This window comes from Pseudophryne corroboree, chromosome 7, assembly GCF_028390025.1.
Source record: "Pseudophryne corroboree isolate aPseCor3 chromosome 7, aPseCor3.hap2, whole genome shotgun sequence".
In the NCBI taxonomy this organism is placed as follows: Eukaryota; Metazoa; Chordata; class Amphibia; order Anura; family Myobatrachidae; genus Pseudophryne; species Pseudophryne corroboree.
In genome coordinates, this window is record NC_086450.1 from 81,038,790 (window position 1) to 81,056,408 (window position 17,619).

At 45.2% G+C, this 17,619-nt stretch overlaps 1 protein-coding gene across 4 annotated transcripts in view; it reads left to right on the forward strand.

Moving 5' to 3' along the window:
- CCDC141 (coiled-coil domain containing 141) overlaps nt 1–17,619 on the forward strand; it is a 337,148-nt gene that overhangs the window by 130,576 nt on the left and 188,953 nt on the right. For all 4 annotated transcript variants that reach the window (XM_063933345.1, XM_063933348.1, XM_063933346.1 and 1 more), the window contains one exon: nt 15,661–15,855. In XM_063933345.1, the coding sequence (XP_063789415.1) occupies nt 15,661–15,855 (195 nt within the window). The remainder of the gene's footprint in view (nt 1–15,660; nt 15,856–17,619) is intronic.

Sequence of the window (17,619 nt, forward strand, 5' to 3'; positions counted from 1 at the left end):
TGACAAGGAGGATTCTGATGGTGAGGGGGTTTGTTTAAGTCAGGCACCCGGAGAGACACCTGTTGTCCGTGGGACGAATATGGCCATTGACGTGCCTGGTCAAATTACAAAAAAAAATCACCTCTTCGGTGTGGAATTATTTTAACAGAAATGCGGACAACAGATGTCAAGCCGTGTGTTGCCTTTGTCAAGCTGTAATAAGTAGGGGTAAGGATGTTAACCACCTAGGAACATCCTCCCTTATACGTCACCTGGAGCGCATTCATCAGAAGTCATTGACAAGTTCAAAAACTTTGGGTGACAGTGGAAGCAGTCCACTGACAACTAAATCCCTTCCACTTGTAACCAAGCTCCTGCAAACCACACCACCAACTCTCCTCCTTAGACAGGAAAACCAATAGTCCTGCAGGCCATGTTACTGGCAAGTCTGACGAGTCCTCTCCTGCCTGGGATCCACCAATTCATCCTTGAGTGTAACGCCTACTGCTGCTGGTAGTCGATTGTCATCCCAGAGGGGAAGTCGGAAGACCACTTGTACTACTTCCGGTAAGCAACTGACTGTCCAACAGTCCTTTGCGAGGAAGATGAAATATCACAGCAGTCATCCTGCTGCAAAGCGGATAACTCAGGTCTTGGCAGCTGCGTTGGTGTTAAACGTGTGTCCGGTATCCACGTTAATTCATAGGGAATTAGAGAATTGTTTGAGGTACTGTGTCCCCGGTACCAAATACTATCTAGGTTCCATTTCTCTAGGCAGGCGATACTGAGAATGTACACAGACGTCAGAAAAAGAGTCACCAGTGTCCTAAAAAATGCAGTTGTACCCAATGTCCACTTAACCACGGACATGTAGACAAGTGGAGCAGGGCAGACTCAGGACTATATGACTGTGACAGCCCACTAGGTAGATGTATTGCCTCTCGCAGCAAGAACAGCAGCGGCGGCACCAATAGCAGCATCGCGCAAACGCCAAATCGTTCCTAGGCAGGCTACGCTTTGTATCACCGCTTTTCATAAGAGGCACACAGCTGACAACCTCTTACGGAAACTGAAAAACATCATCGCAGAATGGCTTACCCCAATTGGACTCTTTTGGGATTTGTGACATCGGACAACGCCAGCAATATTATGCGTGCATTACATGTGGGCAAATTCCAGCTTGTCCCATGTTTTGCACATACATTGAATTTGGTTGTACAGAATTTTTTAAAAAACGACAGGGGCATGCAAGAGATGCTGTCGGTGGCCCGAAGAATTGCGGGCCACTTTCGGCATTCAGTTACCGCGTGCCGAAGACTGGAGCACCAGCAAACACTCTTGAACCTGCCCCACCGTCAGCTGAAGCAAGAGGTGGTAACGAGGTGGAATTCAACCCTCTCTATGCTTCAGAGGATGGAGGAGTAGCAAAAGGCCATTCAAGCCTATACATCTACCTACGATATAGGCAAAGGAGGGGGAATGCACCTGACTCAAGCGCAGTGGAGAATGATTTCAACGTTGTGCAAGGTTCTGCAACCCTTTGAACTTGCCACACGTGAAGTCCGTTTAAACACTGCCAGCCTGAGTCAGGTCATTCCCCTCATCAGGCTTTTGTAGAAGAAGCTGGAGAGATTGAAGGAGGAGCTAAAACGGAGCGATTCCGCTAGGCATGTGGGACTTGTGGATGGAGCCCTTAATTCGCTTAACCAGGATTCACGGGTGGTCAATCTGTTGAAATCAGAGCACTACATTTTGGCCACCGTGCTCGATCCTAGGTTTAAAGCCTACGTTGTATCTCTCTTTCCGGCAGACACAAGTCTGCAGATGTTCAAAGACCTGCTGGTGAGACACTTGTCAACTCAAGCGGAACGTGACCCGTCAACAGCTCCTCCTTCACATTCTCCTGCAACTGGGGCTGCGAGGAAAAGGCTAAGAATTCCGAGCCCACCCACTGGCGGTGATGCAGTGCAGTCTGGAGCGAGTGCTGACATCTGGTCCAGACTGAAGGACCTGCCAACGATTACTGATATGTCGTCTACTGTCACTGTATATGATTCTGTCACCATTGAAAGAATGGTGGAGGATTATATGAGTGACCGCATCCAAGTAGGCACGTCAGACAGTCCGTACGTATACTGGCAGGAAAAAGAGGCAATTTGGAGGCCCTTGCACAAACTGGCTTTATTTTACCTAAGTTGCCCCCCCTCCAGTGTGTACTCCGAAAGAGTGTTTAGTGCAGCCGGTCACCTTGTCAGCCATCGGCGTACGAGGTTACTTTCAGAAAATGTGGAGAAGATGATGTTCATCAAAATGAATTATAATCAATTCCTCCGTGGAGACATTCACCATCAATTGCCTCCAGAAAGTACACAGGGACCTGAGATGGTGGATTCCAGTGGGGACGAATTAATAATCTGTGAGGAGGGGGATGTACACAGTGAAAGGGGTGAGGAATCGGAAGATGAGGAGGAGGTGGACGGACATTTTTGCTTCTTTTTTGGTGGGGGCCCAAACCAACCAGTCATTTCAGCCACAGTCGTGTGGCAGACCCTGTCACTGAAATGATGGGTTTGTTAAAGTGTGCATGTCCTGTTTATACAACATACGGGTGGGTGGGAGGGCCCAAGGACAATTCCATCTTGCACCTCTTTTTTCTTTAATTTATCTTTGCATCATGTGATGTTTGGGGCCAATTTTTTTTAAGTGCCATCCTGTCTGACACTGCAGTGCCACTCCTAGATTGGCCAGGTGTTTGTGTCGGCCACTTGGGTCGCTTAGCTTGGTCATCCAGCGACCTCGGTGCAAATTTTAGGACTAAAAATAATATTGTGAGGTGTTCAGAATAGACTGGAAATGAGTGGAAATTATGGTTATTGAGGTTAATAATACTATGGGATCAAAATTACCCCCAAATTCTATGATTTAAGCTGTTTTTGAGGGGTTTTTGAAAAAAAACACCCGAATCCAAAACACACCCGAATCCGACAAAAAATTTTCAGGGAGGTTTTGCCAAAACGCGTCCGAATCCAAAACACGGCCGCGGACCCGAATCCAAAACCAAAACACAAAACCCGAAAAAAGTCTGGTGCACATCTCTAGTTGACACTATGAATGTCAAAATGTCAACAAAATACACCACAGCTGTAGGAAGGTGGTTACTAAGCTGCTCTACGGAGGATCACTCTTACGCTAAATCTATTTGTCCAACATATTAAAAAGTGACGTTCGTAAAATTATTATTTTTGCACCTACAAACAAATACGAGATTTCATTTAGTGGGATAAGCTATTTAAATGAGTTCAAGTCGTGGCGATAGCAAATGCATACCAACAAAGTACAGGGCAACTTTACAGAGTGCATTCGTAGCAGGGGGACTTAGCATGTGCTGCAATCACATAATGAAATGTATTGCAGGGATATATTTCTCCCGGGTTCATACATTATGGGGAATATTCATTTGGTGTCGAAAACTGCCGTCTGTCGAAAAGACGGCAGTTTTCGACTTTTTAAGGTCGAAACGTGATTCGACCTATTCAGTGCTTTTCGACAAGTCAAGGAATTCGACTTATCGAAAAGCACGTGGATCGGCGGAATAGCTGCCGATCCACATGCTTCTGTCGAAAACGGGGCCAAACCGACAGGTTTTGTCCCCCTTTTCGACCATCTCAGTCTGACATAAAAAAATATCGGACTGAGATGTGGGACCCAGAGGAGGAGAGGGGGAGGAGCCGCAGGGAGATGGGGGGACAGCCGCGGGCATACAGGGGACAGCAGCGCTACAGCACAGCGCTACAGCAGGATGTCACACAACCGCGCCGCTCACAGCAGCTTCCACCCGGCTTCAGCAAGTGAGGTCACGCTTGCTGGAGCTGGGTGGACACTGCCGTGAGGTCGGGCGGCTATGTGACATCCTCCTGCAGCGCTACTGTAGCGCTGATCTCCGGCGGCTGTCCCCGCTGGTCTCCCTGCGGCTCCCCCCCCTTCTCCCCCTCTCCCCCTCTGGGTCCCTCATCTCAATTCGAATTGAGATGAGATTTGAATAGGGGTTGTCGGATCCATTCCGACAAATGCATGTCGGAATGGATCCGACTTTAATTGAATATACCCCTAAACCTGTGTCAGAAAAACTTGTAAAATAAATATAAATCTTTTCATTGTTATAGATTTTCATGTTGCTCGCAGTCTATATTGTCATGCATGTTGTTGACATTTTCTGTCCATGTGATTTTTATTTTGTTCACATGTAAGCGATCACGGGTCAAAATCGCCCACGATGGTGCCATCTTTATGCAATAAATGTAGCGGCGATGGGGGGGTCTTTCAGATCTGATCGCTGAGCAGCGATTTTTGCTGCCCTGCGATCAGATCGTCACCGCCTACAGGGGGAGTGTATTTTCGGTGTGCAAGTGTGCAATCGCATGTGAAGTGGAGCTGCACAAACTGATTTTGTGCAGTCTCTGCGCAGCCCAGGACTTACTCAGCCGCCTGCGATCACATCAGCCTGTCCGGGACATGATTTGACGTCAGACACCCTCCCTTCAAACCAGAGCCGGTGCTAGGCTGTCCGACGCCCCCTTGCAAACAATACATTTGCGCCCTCCCTCCCATATATAATAAAGGGACAGTGCTCGCTAAAGGGGCGTGGTCTTACATGGAAGGGGCATGTCCCCAATTCAAATTACGCCACACAGTATCACAATCGTATTCACATTATACCACACGTAGTGCCCCTGATTCATATTGCACCAAATAGTTGTGTACCTAATTCACATTACGACACACAGTAGTGCTCCTTATATACAATACCCACAGTAGTGTCCCTTATACAAATAACACCCGCTGTAGTAGTGCCACACAAAATGCCCACAATGATAGTGTGCCTAATACATAATGCCCACAGTAGTCGTGCCACACATAATGCCCACAGTAGTCGTGCCACACATAATGCCCACAGTAGTCGTGCCACACATAATGCCCACAGTAGTCGTGCCACACAGAACGCCCACAGTAGTCGTGCCACACAGAACGCCCACAGTAGTCATGCAACACCGAGCGCCCACAGTAGTCATGCCACACAGAGCGCCCACAGCAGTAGTGCCCTACAGAGCACCCACAGTAGACATGCCACACATAATGCCCACAGCAGTAGTGATCCACAGAGCACCCACAGTAGTCGTGCCACACAGAACGTCCACAGTAGTCGTGCCAAACATAATGTCCACAGTATTAGTGCCACACAGAATGCCCACAGAAGTAGTGCAACAATTAATGCCCCTTACACTTAAGTGAACCGGAGGGGAGGAGATAGAGGTGGTGTGTGGTACTTACCGCACACAGATCCGTAGAGAGTGCTGCCGGCGCCACTGCCTAAAGTGCAGTGTGGAGGACTGAGGGAGCTGGAGGGACCAAGCTGGAGACGCGCTTTATGCTGCTGAGCGGGAGAGCACCGGTTCTGTGTGGGAGAGTGCTGCCGGCACCGCTGCCTAAAGTGCAGTGGGGAGGAGGGGGTGGAAACAGAAGGAAGGGAGCCGGAGGGACTGAGCTGGAGCCGCGCTTCACGGACCTGCGTCTGTCATACAGTGTGACAGATGCAGCGGCAGCCGGGAGCCAGCAGCAACAGCAGAGCGGGGAGAGCGCCTCTTCTGACCAGCGCCTCCTTGCTGCGCAGGAGCTGCTGAGCGGGTAGCGCCGGCTCTGCATCAAACGCATGGACACGTCTGCATTTTTCCAAACACTCCCTGAAATTGGGCAGTTGCCACCCACAAATGCCCTCTTCCTGTCAATCTCCTTGCGATCCCCCGTGCGAATGAATCCTTCGCACAAACCCGTCGCTGACCGGCGATCCCCTCTGCAGCCATCCATCGTTCCTGCGCATTGCGGTGCATACGTATGCGCAGTTCAGATCTGATCGCTCACTGCGCGAGAACACACAGCAGCGATCAGATCTGAATTACTCTATGGGCCGAATTCAGATCTGATTATAGATGTGCTAAATTTAGCACATCTACGATCAGTATCAGTTTCACAGACATGCGGGGGGATGCCCAGCACAGGGCTAGTCAGCCCCGCATGCGTTGGCACGCCGCTACTCGCTATTGCAGTCTGAACTACTTTGTGGAGTGCGCACGTGCAGTGGCCACACTGCGCGTGCGCACTCCACAAAGTAATTCAGACTGCAATCGCTGCCGCTGCAGCGATGCAGTCTAAATTATCCCCATAGCTAGCTATCTGATACCACCCCTTCTTGTTGTTGCCAGTCATGGTGTTGAGTTGATCTGCTGTACAGGCGGAGCTTCCGTTATCTTTGCTGGCTGAGGCGTTAGTTGCGGTCGGGCATACGCAGTGTGCCTGAGCGCAAGGAGGCTTGCCTAGTCGTAGGGAGGCACACAGCGCGTTTGGCGTTACCTTTAAGTGTAATACCTGCGATCATCCACCAAATCACCATTGTACATACGTGTGGTCTCCATTAAAATACAATACCAAACTACAGGATAAGAACTACTTTACTGGTGCGTCTCATTACACTACAATATGCTACAGTATGTCATACAGTATATTACAGTGTACAGACGCAAATACAGTAGTACAGTATATACAGACGCAAACGAATGTGATAAAGCCACAGTATAGTCCAGTGGTTCCCAAACTTTTTTAGTCCAAGGCACCCTTTGTGTCTCCCCGACTTTTTCATGGCACCCTTACGCCAAAATATTTACGATGTATAGTGATAAGTATCAATTTATTTTCCGTAGTGTACATGAATACTCCCCTATGGGGGTCATTCCGAGTTGGTCGCTCGCTAGCAGTTTTTTGCTGCCGTGCAAACGCTAAGCCACCGCCCTATGGGAGTGTATATTAGCTTTGCAGAAGTGCGAATGCTTTCATCTCAGAACGGCTACAAAAATAATTTGTGCAGTTTTATAGCAGCTGAAAACCTACTCAGCGTTTGCGATCACTTCAGACCATTCAGTTTCCGGATTTGACGTCACAAACATGCCCTGCGTTCACCCAGCCACGCCTGCGTGTTCCCTGGCACGCCTGCGTTTTTCCGAACACTCCCTGAAAACGGTCAGTTGTCACCCAGAAACGCCCACTTCATGTCAATCACTCTGCGGCGGCCATTGCGACTGAAATGCATCGCTAGAACCTGTGTGAAACTACATCGGTCATTGTACTAGTACGTCGCACGTGCGCATTGCGATGCATACGCAGAAGTGCCGTTTTTTTAGCCTCATCGCCGCGCAGCGAACACCTGCATCCATTAAAAAAATAAAACCCAGGCTTTGTATAAAATAACAGGTTTTTTTGCAGTCAAATAAATCAATCTAAAAAGGCTCCTGTGCATCCATGCACCAAGACCAGCCCCCCAGCGTCATGTAAGGGGGCCCTACATTCACACTTAAAGATTTTACTGAACGATATGAACGTTCTCGTTCATTAATGAGAACTCGTTCATATCTTTCAGTGTGTAGGCACCACCGATGAACGTTGTGCGGCCCGGCGCTCGTCCATCGTTGGTGCCGGCTCGTTCATACCTGCAGGCCAATATGGACAATCTTGTCCACATTAGCATGCAGGGCTATGGAGCCGGGTCACGGGGAGAGTGAAGAAACTTCACTCCCCCAATCACCTCCCCCTCCACCGCCGGGTCGTTTGACGGCCATATCGGCCGTCAGGCAGCTCGGCGGCGGGTCGCCGAGTGTGTAGGGCCCTTAAGTCACTTACAGCAGGCACCCCCTCCTATAGATTTCCCAATGCAGCATTACTCACTTTTTCAGCCAGCTCCTTCGCCACTCCAGCCTGCTTGCAGCCGCACTCTCCACTGATTATTACACTCACAGGTTCCCCCTGCACACAAGCACATCCCGCATAACACCACCCCTTACCTGCCAGGTGACTCCAGTCACCGGTTACCCCCCCCTGTACCTGAGAGCACAACATCCCCCCCCTGCACCTGAGAGCACAACATCCTCCCCCCTTCCCCTGCACCTGAGAGCACAACATCCCCCCCTGTACCTGAGAGCACATCATCCCCCCCCCCCCTGCTCCTGAGAGCACAACATCCTCCCCCCTTCCCCTGCACCTGAGAGCACAACATCCCCCCCCTGCAGCCGATCAACTGGCTGACTTCGGCTGTACCTAGCCGCAGACATCCCGCACTCTCCGTCCCTCACCCCCCCCTCACGGCGCCAGTTGATTACACATTGCTTACTAGACGGCCCCTCCAGCCGGCCGTGCTCCGCCCCCACGCTGATTGCTTACTTGTTGCTGCACTCCCCCCCCCCCCGCCCCCCGGCTAACTACATACTGGACAGCCGCCCGCACTCCCCCCCCATCGGACTACTCACTGCCCGCGCGCCGCTCCTGCAGCACACAGTCTCCCCTTCCATCCTCCGTCAACGGCTAACTTCAGGCTGCGGCGGCGGCACCCCTGTGACAGCGCTGCGGCACCCCAGGGACCCGCGGCGCACAGTTTGGGAAACCATGGTATAGTCCATTGATGGTAGGAATATGTGAGCGTAAAAGTCCCGCAGACAAATCAACAAATAAAAATAGTAATGTATACAGATGCAAATTAACATGTTACAGGTACACTTGGCCTATTGATGTTAGAGATATGTGAGCGTCCAAATCCCGTAGCCATTACGGCATAATCAAAACCAATGGGCTTATGCATCTGTCATGGGGTGACATGTCCGAGTGGTGAAGTGTACCACTTCCTATGCTTAGAGTCCCGGGATCGATTCCCAAAGTGCGAATGCATGTTAATTTTTTCGTGACACTGTATTAATTATTATTTTTTGTATCTATTGTACTATACTTTTACATTCAATAGACGTGTGCACACAAGTTTTACATAAAGCAGGGCAAAGCTGCAGGATCATATCTGCTGTAAAATACACAGCGGCTACGAGGATAAGGTTCTATGCACCATACGGTACATATACAATACTGTAGCAGGCCAGACTCGATTGAAATGGCTAGCACCCGTAACCCCTTGCCTCATGGCAGCCCTCAGCTATGGAGCAAGCGACAGCATAGGTTTTGCAAGTTACAGGGCAATGCTGAAGGTGCGTCACAATACCCTAGCTAAACTACACAGGGTTGATAGGGATAGGCGAGCTCCATGCACATTACGATACACCGGACTCGATCGCATAGCAAGTTGACAAAATGGTTGCTGCCTGTGACCCGTTGCCCTGTGGAAGCCGTCAGCTATGGAGCCAGCAATGGCATAGGTTGTGCAGGCTACAGGGCAATGCTGAAGGAGCGTCTGAATCCCCTACCTAAAATACACTTGGGTGATAGGGATAAGCGAGGTGATAGGGACAAGCAAGCGAGCTCTGTGCACATTACGATACACCGGACTCGATCGCATAGCAAGTTGACAAAATGGCTGCTGCCCGTGATCCCTTGCCCCGTGGAATCCGTCAGCTATGGAGCCAGCAACGGCATAGGTTTTGCAAGTTCCAGGGCAATGCTGAAGGAGCCTTTCAATACCCTAGCTAAAATGCACAAGAGCAATGAGGTCACGTAGAATGATCAATTAATAAATATAGTGTATACAGGCACAAAACAAGGAGCTTAAGCTACAGTACAGTATGATACATTCAAGTCAGTGATACAGTACAGTACAGTATGTGAGCAGCCAAGTCCAGTAGCCATTAGTGCATAATCTAAAACCAATGGTAAGGGATCACTGCTTACTGTACATTTAGACATGAGCTTGTGTATCTGTCAGGAGGAGTGCGCATGCCTTTTTTCCCCCTAACGCTATATTTTTTTTCTATTGTAATATACTGTACTGTAACTTTACATGCAATAGAAATACTGTATGCACAAAGGTTTTACATAAATCAGGGTAATGCTGCAGGAGCGTCTCATTACGCTATCTAAAATACACCGCGACTGTGGCTGGGGATACAGTAAGTGAGTCCTGTCACCATAAGCTTCTGCTGTACTGTACAGTACAGCAGATTTGTGTCTGGGATGCATTTGTGTGTTTGTAATAAAAAAAAATGACTGTACATTTAGTGTATACAGTATACAGTACCTATAAGACACATTTCCTGTGGAAAAGACTGTACAGTCTTGTACAGCACTGTACATGGAGCATTTTCTTTACTGATCCATTTATTTATTTCTTTTTACTTCACACTATACACTGAACCTTCTGTCCTCTAGCTGTTGTTGAACGAACTACACATACCAGCATGCCTTGCTAGTTTTGCTGTTTGGCCATGCTAAAACTGTTGCAGGGCATGCTGGGATGTTTAGTTCAACAACAGCTGGAGGACTGAGGGTTTCCCATCCCTGATGTACAGTATTGAACAGTGTTTCTCTGGAAACTGACTTACTGTACAGTATATTTATAGACCAGCCTACTGTACACCCAACAATTTTATTTGCCATAATACAGTAGAATATGTATAAAGTACCATATTAAAGAAGCAACTTAATAAAAATCACAAAGCATGGCTACTGTACTGTAAATCTTAGTCTGAGATTTCAAGCCGTGCCATACTGTATATGGCAGGATAAAGTAAATACTGTACAGTATGTACAGTACAGTGTGGACAGAGCTCTACTGTATGCATTCAATTCCAAATGCAATAACCTTGTCCAAAGTCTTTTGTCTGTTTAACTGAAGACTAGATGGTCTAAGTGGTTCTTACAGTATCTTCTGTCAAAATCTATGTTTCTTTGTACAGTACCTACTGTATTACTAATACAACATTTGCACCTCACACTTCAGAGTATTAGCAGATATTGAGATACTGTACAGAACAGTAAGAAGCTTGCTGGTACACAGGATATGTTCTCTACCGTAGGGGGGGCAAAGAGGGGGTTGCTTAGAGTCAGGACTGCTTTGCACAAATACTGTACAGTAGCAGTCACACTGTACATGTATTGACTGGCGCAAATCACTGTCCTTACAAATTCCTTGCTGTAACCCAGGCTGCGGTTAACATTTTGGGACATTTGAAATACTGTACTGTATGATGCAGGCGATTAGGAGATAAGAATTGCAATTTGGAGACTCCTGCAATATCCATGAGGGTAGGCAAACTCCGTATGCACCAGTGTTCCAAATTCAAAAAACTAAAATAAAAAATAATACCAAAAAATATGCATTACCCCCCCAAAAAAAAATATTTTAAAACTTTTAAAGTTGATATTATTTGTGATGTTATCTTTTTATTACCATATAGTATGTGTGATTTTGTCCCACGTCCTCTGCTGTAAATAAAAAGTGTTTCTTAAAATAAACCTGATGTGGTGTCCAATTTTTGTATTCCCAATTGCCTCATATACTGTACTCTATAAATTAGTACTACTGTATAGGGAAAATTCAAATAAGAGTGGTTGGGAGATTGTATTGCTACAATGTACAGTACAGTGTGTTCAATCTATGATAGTGTCCTAGTCCCTTGCATTGTACTGCTGCCATGTCCCTTGATGCACCTTTCTGCACTCTGTGTAAAGCAAACTTTGGGGTAGATGTACTGTACAGTACAGTCTGAAACAATGATAAAATGGAGAATTCTGCCTATCAGCTGCCTCTGTACATTGATTGATTGGCTGGTTGGTAAAATTCTGGTAATCTCATCCATTACCAGAATTTAATTCCCAACTGTAAGATAATTGTATGGTGTACAGTATGCCTACTGTACAGGAGCTTCTAAATGACCTGAGATTTGTCATATACAGTAGTACTGTAAGTTAGGTAAGGTACAGTACTGTCCCATGCAGTAAAAACTAAAAAGATACAACAGAGTTCAACCAAGAATTTTTTGGGAAAAATGTAACAAAAAAACTAAAATTTAAACAGATCTTAATAATACATTTTTAAAATTGGTCCACAATCATGTGGACCATCAAACGGAGGGCCTGGAGGACCAGCTGCAGCTGTTCTGTGGGGGGTGGGGGGGTGGGGGGGTGGTATGGACAATATTACAACACAAATATACTGTACAGTGTAGAAGTGGTAATACAGTACTGTATATTCACGATGTACTGTACTGTATTGTCACTACAGTAAATAGAACACTCCTGTATGCTGTAGAGGTACTGTACTGTAAGCATTAATATAGTTTACCTCGAGTGTAGTACCGGGTTCCTAGGCCAGGGTGCTGGTTTCCTTGGCCAGGGTGCTGGGTGCCTGGGCCAGCCCATCTTTCTGTGATTGAGTCTGACCTGCTACTGTACTGTATGTGTACCATATGGCTCATGGAGCTCGCTTATCCCCATAGCCACTGTGTATTTTAAATAGCGGAATGTGACACTCCTGCAGCTTTGTCTTGATTTATGTAAAATCTGTGTGCACACTTCTATTGAATGTGAAGGTATATTACTATAGATTACAAAAATAAAATAAAGTGTAAGAAAAAAATAAACGATTCACACGGGACTCTTAGCATTGGAAGCAGCACACCTCACCCCTCGGATACAACAGCTCATGATAGCTCATGTGTAAATGTACTGTAAGCAGTGATCCCTTCGCATTGGTTTTTGTGTAGGGGACTTGGACGCTCATATTAGATGCTTCAGCAGATGAGAGAATGAATACTTTCTGCATAACATGGTATTTAGCCAACACCTCCTCCCACCCCCATCCCACTTCCCCCTGCTCATTTCACAGACAGACAGGGAGGTCAGGTTACAATAAATTGACCACACAGTACTAATATATACAGTATGTAAATGAAGAGCTGATAAGAATTGCAGACACGAGCTCTTGTGACCCTTCTCATACAGTACAGCACAGATTCTCTAATCTCAAAGAATTACAGTACAGTATTGCTCGAACACTTACTGTAGTTGCGTTTGCATACACTACTGTAGTTTTATATTTATTGATATGTCTACGGGTGTATGTTAGATAGCGGAATTAGACACTCCTGTAGCTTTGCCCTGATTTATGTAAATTCCGTGTGCATGTTTCTATTGAATGTGAAGGCACTATTACAATAGATGACCCCCCCAAAAAATGTAATAAAGTGTCAGAAAAAATATTATTTTTATTAATTGCTCATTCTGCGGGACTTCATTGCCGCTGTGTATACAGTATATTTTAACTAGTGTATAGAGACGCTCCTTCGGCATTGTCCTGATTCTTGCAATATCGATACCATTGCTCGCTCCATGCAGTTACTGTGGGCTTCCGTGAGGCGCTGGGTCACAAATGGCATCCATTTTGTAAACCCGCTCTGTGATTGAGTCTGGCCTGCTACTGTACTGTATGTGTACCGTACGGCGCATGGAGCTCACTTATCCCCATAGCCGCTGTGTATTTTAAATAGTGGAATGTCATGCTCCTGCAGCTTTGTCTTGATTTATGTAAAATCTGTGTGCACACTTCTATTGAATGTGAAGGTATATTACTATAGATTACAAAAAAAAAAAATAAAGTGTCAGAAAAAAATAAACATGTATGCGCATTTTGGGGATCGAACCCGGGACTCTTGTCATGGTAAGCGGCACACCTCACCCCTCGGACACGACGGCTTATGATAGATGCACAAGCTCATGTGTAAATGTACTGTAAGCAGTGATTCCATTGCATTAGTTTTTGTGTATGGGACTTGGACGCTCATATTGGATGCTTCAGCATACTGTATCCCTATCGTTAATGGACCATAGTTTGTAACACGTTCTACAGTACTGTATATCATGATTTGCATCTGTATAAACTACAGTATTGCTTTATTAACACATTTGTTGTATCTGAGTCCACACTCCACGGCAAAGGACAAGTGTTTTAACACGTTCGTTTGCGTCTCTGTAAACTTTTTTTTCATTACTCTCTCCGTCTGACCATTGGGCTGTGTGTACAGTATGCAGTACGTACATTCGTCACTGATCATTTGCCAGAGCTTGTAGATCAGTCCACCGCTATTCGCTCTAAAGTACTGGATTACTGGAGCATTAGCCACCCAGTGGTGGAGATGTACAGTGGGGATCGAAAGTTTGGGCACCCCAGGCAAAAATTAATTTTAATGTGCAAAAAGAAGCCAAGGAAAGATGGAAAAATCTCCAAAAGGCATCAAATTACAGATTAGACATTCTTATAACATGTCAAAAAAAGTTTGATTTTATTTCCATCATTTGCACTTTCAAAAGAGCAGAAAACAAAAAATGGCATCTGCAAAAGTTTGGGCACCCTGCAGAGTTAATACCTTGTACTGCCTCTTTTGGCAAGTATCACAGCTTGTAAACGCTATTTGTAGCCAGCCAAGAGTCTTTCAATTCTTGTTTGAGGTATCTTCGCCCATTCTTCCTTACAAAAGTCTTCCAGTTCTTTGAGATTCCTGGGCTGTCTGTGACGCACTGCTCTTTTAAGGTCTATCCATAGATTTTCAATTATATTGAGGTCAGGAGATTGTGAAGGCCATGGCAAAACCTTCAGTTTACGCCTCTTGATGTAATCCACCGTGATTTTGAGGTGTGTTTAGGATCATTATCCATTTGTAGAAGCCAGCCTCTCTTTAACTTCAGCTTTTTCACAGATGGCATCAAGTTAGTGTCCAAAATTTGCTGGAATCTTATTGAATCCATTTTTCCTTCTACTCGTGAAATGTTCCCTGTGCCACTGGCTGCAATACAACCCCAAAGCATGATTGATCCACCCCCATGCTTAACAGTTGGTCAGAGGTTCTTTTCATTAAATTCTGTGCCCTTCCTTCTCCAAATGTACCTTTGCTCATTCCGGCCAAAAAGTTCTATTTTAACCTCATCGGTCCACAGAACTTTATTCCAAAATGCATCAGGCTTTTCTATATGTTCATTTGCAAACTTCAAACGCTGATTTTTGTGGTGAGGACGTAGAAGAGGTTTTCTTCTGATGACTCTTCCATGAAGACCATATTTGTACAAGTATCTCTTTATAGTGGAATAGTGTACCACAACTCCAGTGTCTGCCAGATCTTCCTGGAGAGATCGTGCAGTCAAACGTGGATTTTGATTTGCTTTTCTCACAATCCTGCGAGCTGTTCTGTCTGATATTTTTCTTGGTCTTCAAGATCTTGCTTTAACTTCCACTGTTCCTGATGACTGCCATTTCTTAATTACATTCCGAACAGAGGATATGGGCATCTGATAACGCTTTGCTATCTTCTTATAGCCTTCTCCTGCTTTGTGAGCATCAACTATTCTCAGTTTCAGTGTTCTACACAACTGCTTAGTGGAACCCATGGTGCTGATTGTTGGAGCAAGGTCAGATGAGTCTGGGCTTTTAAAACCTTTGAGATTGACATCACCTGGTCTTTCCAGACGATGATTGAGAACAATCCATGACACTGCCAGGTCTCAGCTGTCCAAAGGGGGCAGTACAAGGTATTAACTCTGCAGGGTGCCCAAACTTTTGCAGATGCCATTTTTTGTTTTCTGTTCTTTTGATAGTGTAAATGATGGAAATAAAATCAAACTTTTTTTGACATGTTATAAGAATGTCTAATCTGTAATTTTATGCCTTTTGGAGATTTTTCCATCTTTCCTTGGCTTCTTTTTGCACATTAAAATGAATTTTTGCCTGGGGTGCCCAAACTTTCGATCCCCACTGTATATTGTATGCTGAGTATGTAGTCGTGCCTAGGTGCGACTAAACCTCAGTTTAGGAAGAGAAACAGCAAAGATAATGGAGGCTCCATCTGTATATTATTGTGATTTTTTATTTTTTAGGATTGGAATTTAGCCATTGCAAAGCTGAAAACAGAAGCTCAACAATTAGCTGCAGTGAGGGACTGTGCACATAGAGAGGAGCTAAACCACTCCAATCAAACCTTGAACTCTCTCCATGCTGAGTTCTGGCAACTGATGGACCGGAGACAAGTGATTTTACAGGAGGCCAATGATTTTTTCAAATGTGTAAACAAGGTACAGTATGTAGACAGAGACTGATGAGCACCACACTATAGTCATAAAAATAGACAGAACCAATTAAATCATATACAGCAAAAAGAATATTGTTTCATTAATTTAATGATCACAATGGTCCAACTTTAAATTCTTTTTTTTTTTCATTAATCATTTTTATTGAAAATTAAGGATGACAAGCATAATGTAAAATATACCAACACTTTAGGCAGATATACATAAGAAAATAAAATAGGAAAAAGGGAAGAAAGAGAGGAAAAAAAAGGGGGAGAGCCTTACATAATATCACATATAACAAATACAGTTATAGACAGCGTATAATGAATCGAATATATTGTGGACTTGAGACATATAAGCGGTAGTGAAAGAAGAGTGAGCCCCTTATAGGTGATCAGGAAATAATCCAAATATTCATACAGGTGGAGGAGGAGAGTCTAAACTCCCAAGCACAAATCCCTGTGATCTGAGGCCCAACACACCCCCTCCATTGACAAATGATGTCCACTTAGCCCATTTATAAGGAGTAGGGGATATAGAGATAGTGTATACACTGGGGGCTGTTTCAAATATGTAATGTTTATGGATTTTGGCTGTAGTACTCTGAAGAACAGGAATCGTTGCTGATTTGCATTGCTGAGCTATAGTCGCCTTGGAAGCAATAAGTACATGTCCCAGTAGATAAACATCAGATTCAACAATATGTGGATAAGCATAATGAAATAATGCAATCAGGGGTTCAAATGGGACACTATAACCCAATATGGTTGATAGTAAATCAAAAATTTCCCGCCATAGTGGTTGAAGAAGGGGGCAGGACCAAAAGGTGTGGAGAATGCTCCCAATTTAAAATTCTTTAAAAAAATGTTTTGCAGAAGTATGTAAGTCTCTAGGATTTATTAGCTGTTTATAGTTTTTGGTGGTCAGTCCTGCACATTAGTTTTGGAGGAATTTTGTCCCATTCCTTCTTGAAGAACTGCTTCAACTCATGGATGTTGGTGGACTTTCTTGCATGAAGAACTTCCTTCAGGTCCTGCAACTACAATTCTGTTTGATTAAACTCTGGACATGGGCACTGCCAAAATGCTAAATCTCTTTTGCTGAAAAAATCTTTTTGAAGACTGACGTGTGTTTAGGGTCAGTGTCTTAATACACCTTCTGTTGAGCTTCAGTCTATGGACAGATTCCCATGAAATTATCTTGTAGAATTTACCTTTACAATTCAGAATTCATAGTGCCATTGCTGTTCTGTGGCAGCAGAATTGCCACCGCCACTGTATTTCATTGATGGCATGAGGCACTTATGTTGGCATGCAGTGTTTGATTTCTTCCAATCATAATGTTTCTAATCATAGGCAAATGCTGGGGGGGAGGGGAGAGAGGTTCTGGTTGCCTGGAAACCCCCCTCCACTTGGCAAATGGCTCAAATTATGGCAACAATAGTATTGGTATATAATATGATTAGATTACTAGTGCTGCAGAAACATCATGCAGTTTAAGGGACAGAGCAGAGTTGCTGCACAAGCCCAGTGGTAGCAGCTTCTTCTACTGAGTTTGCTGTGTGTGTAAATCTGACTCCTCAGTCAGTGCACTGGACCAGAGAGTAGCTACCAGGAAGAAGAGACAGGCGCCTTACCATGAGGTGGGAGAATGTGATCTTAGAAAGTGCTGCACTGGTTCGATTATGTTTGTGTAATTACAGGTTGAGTATCCCTTATCCAAAATGCTTGGGACCGGAGGTATTTTGGATATCGGATTTTTCCGTAT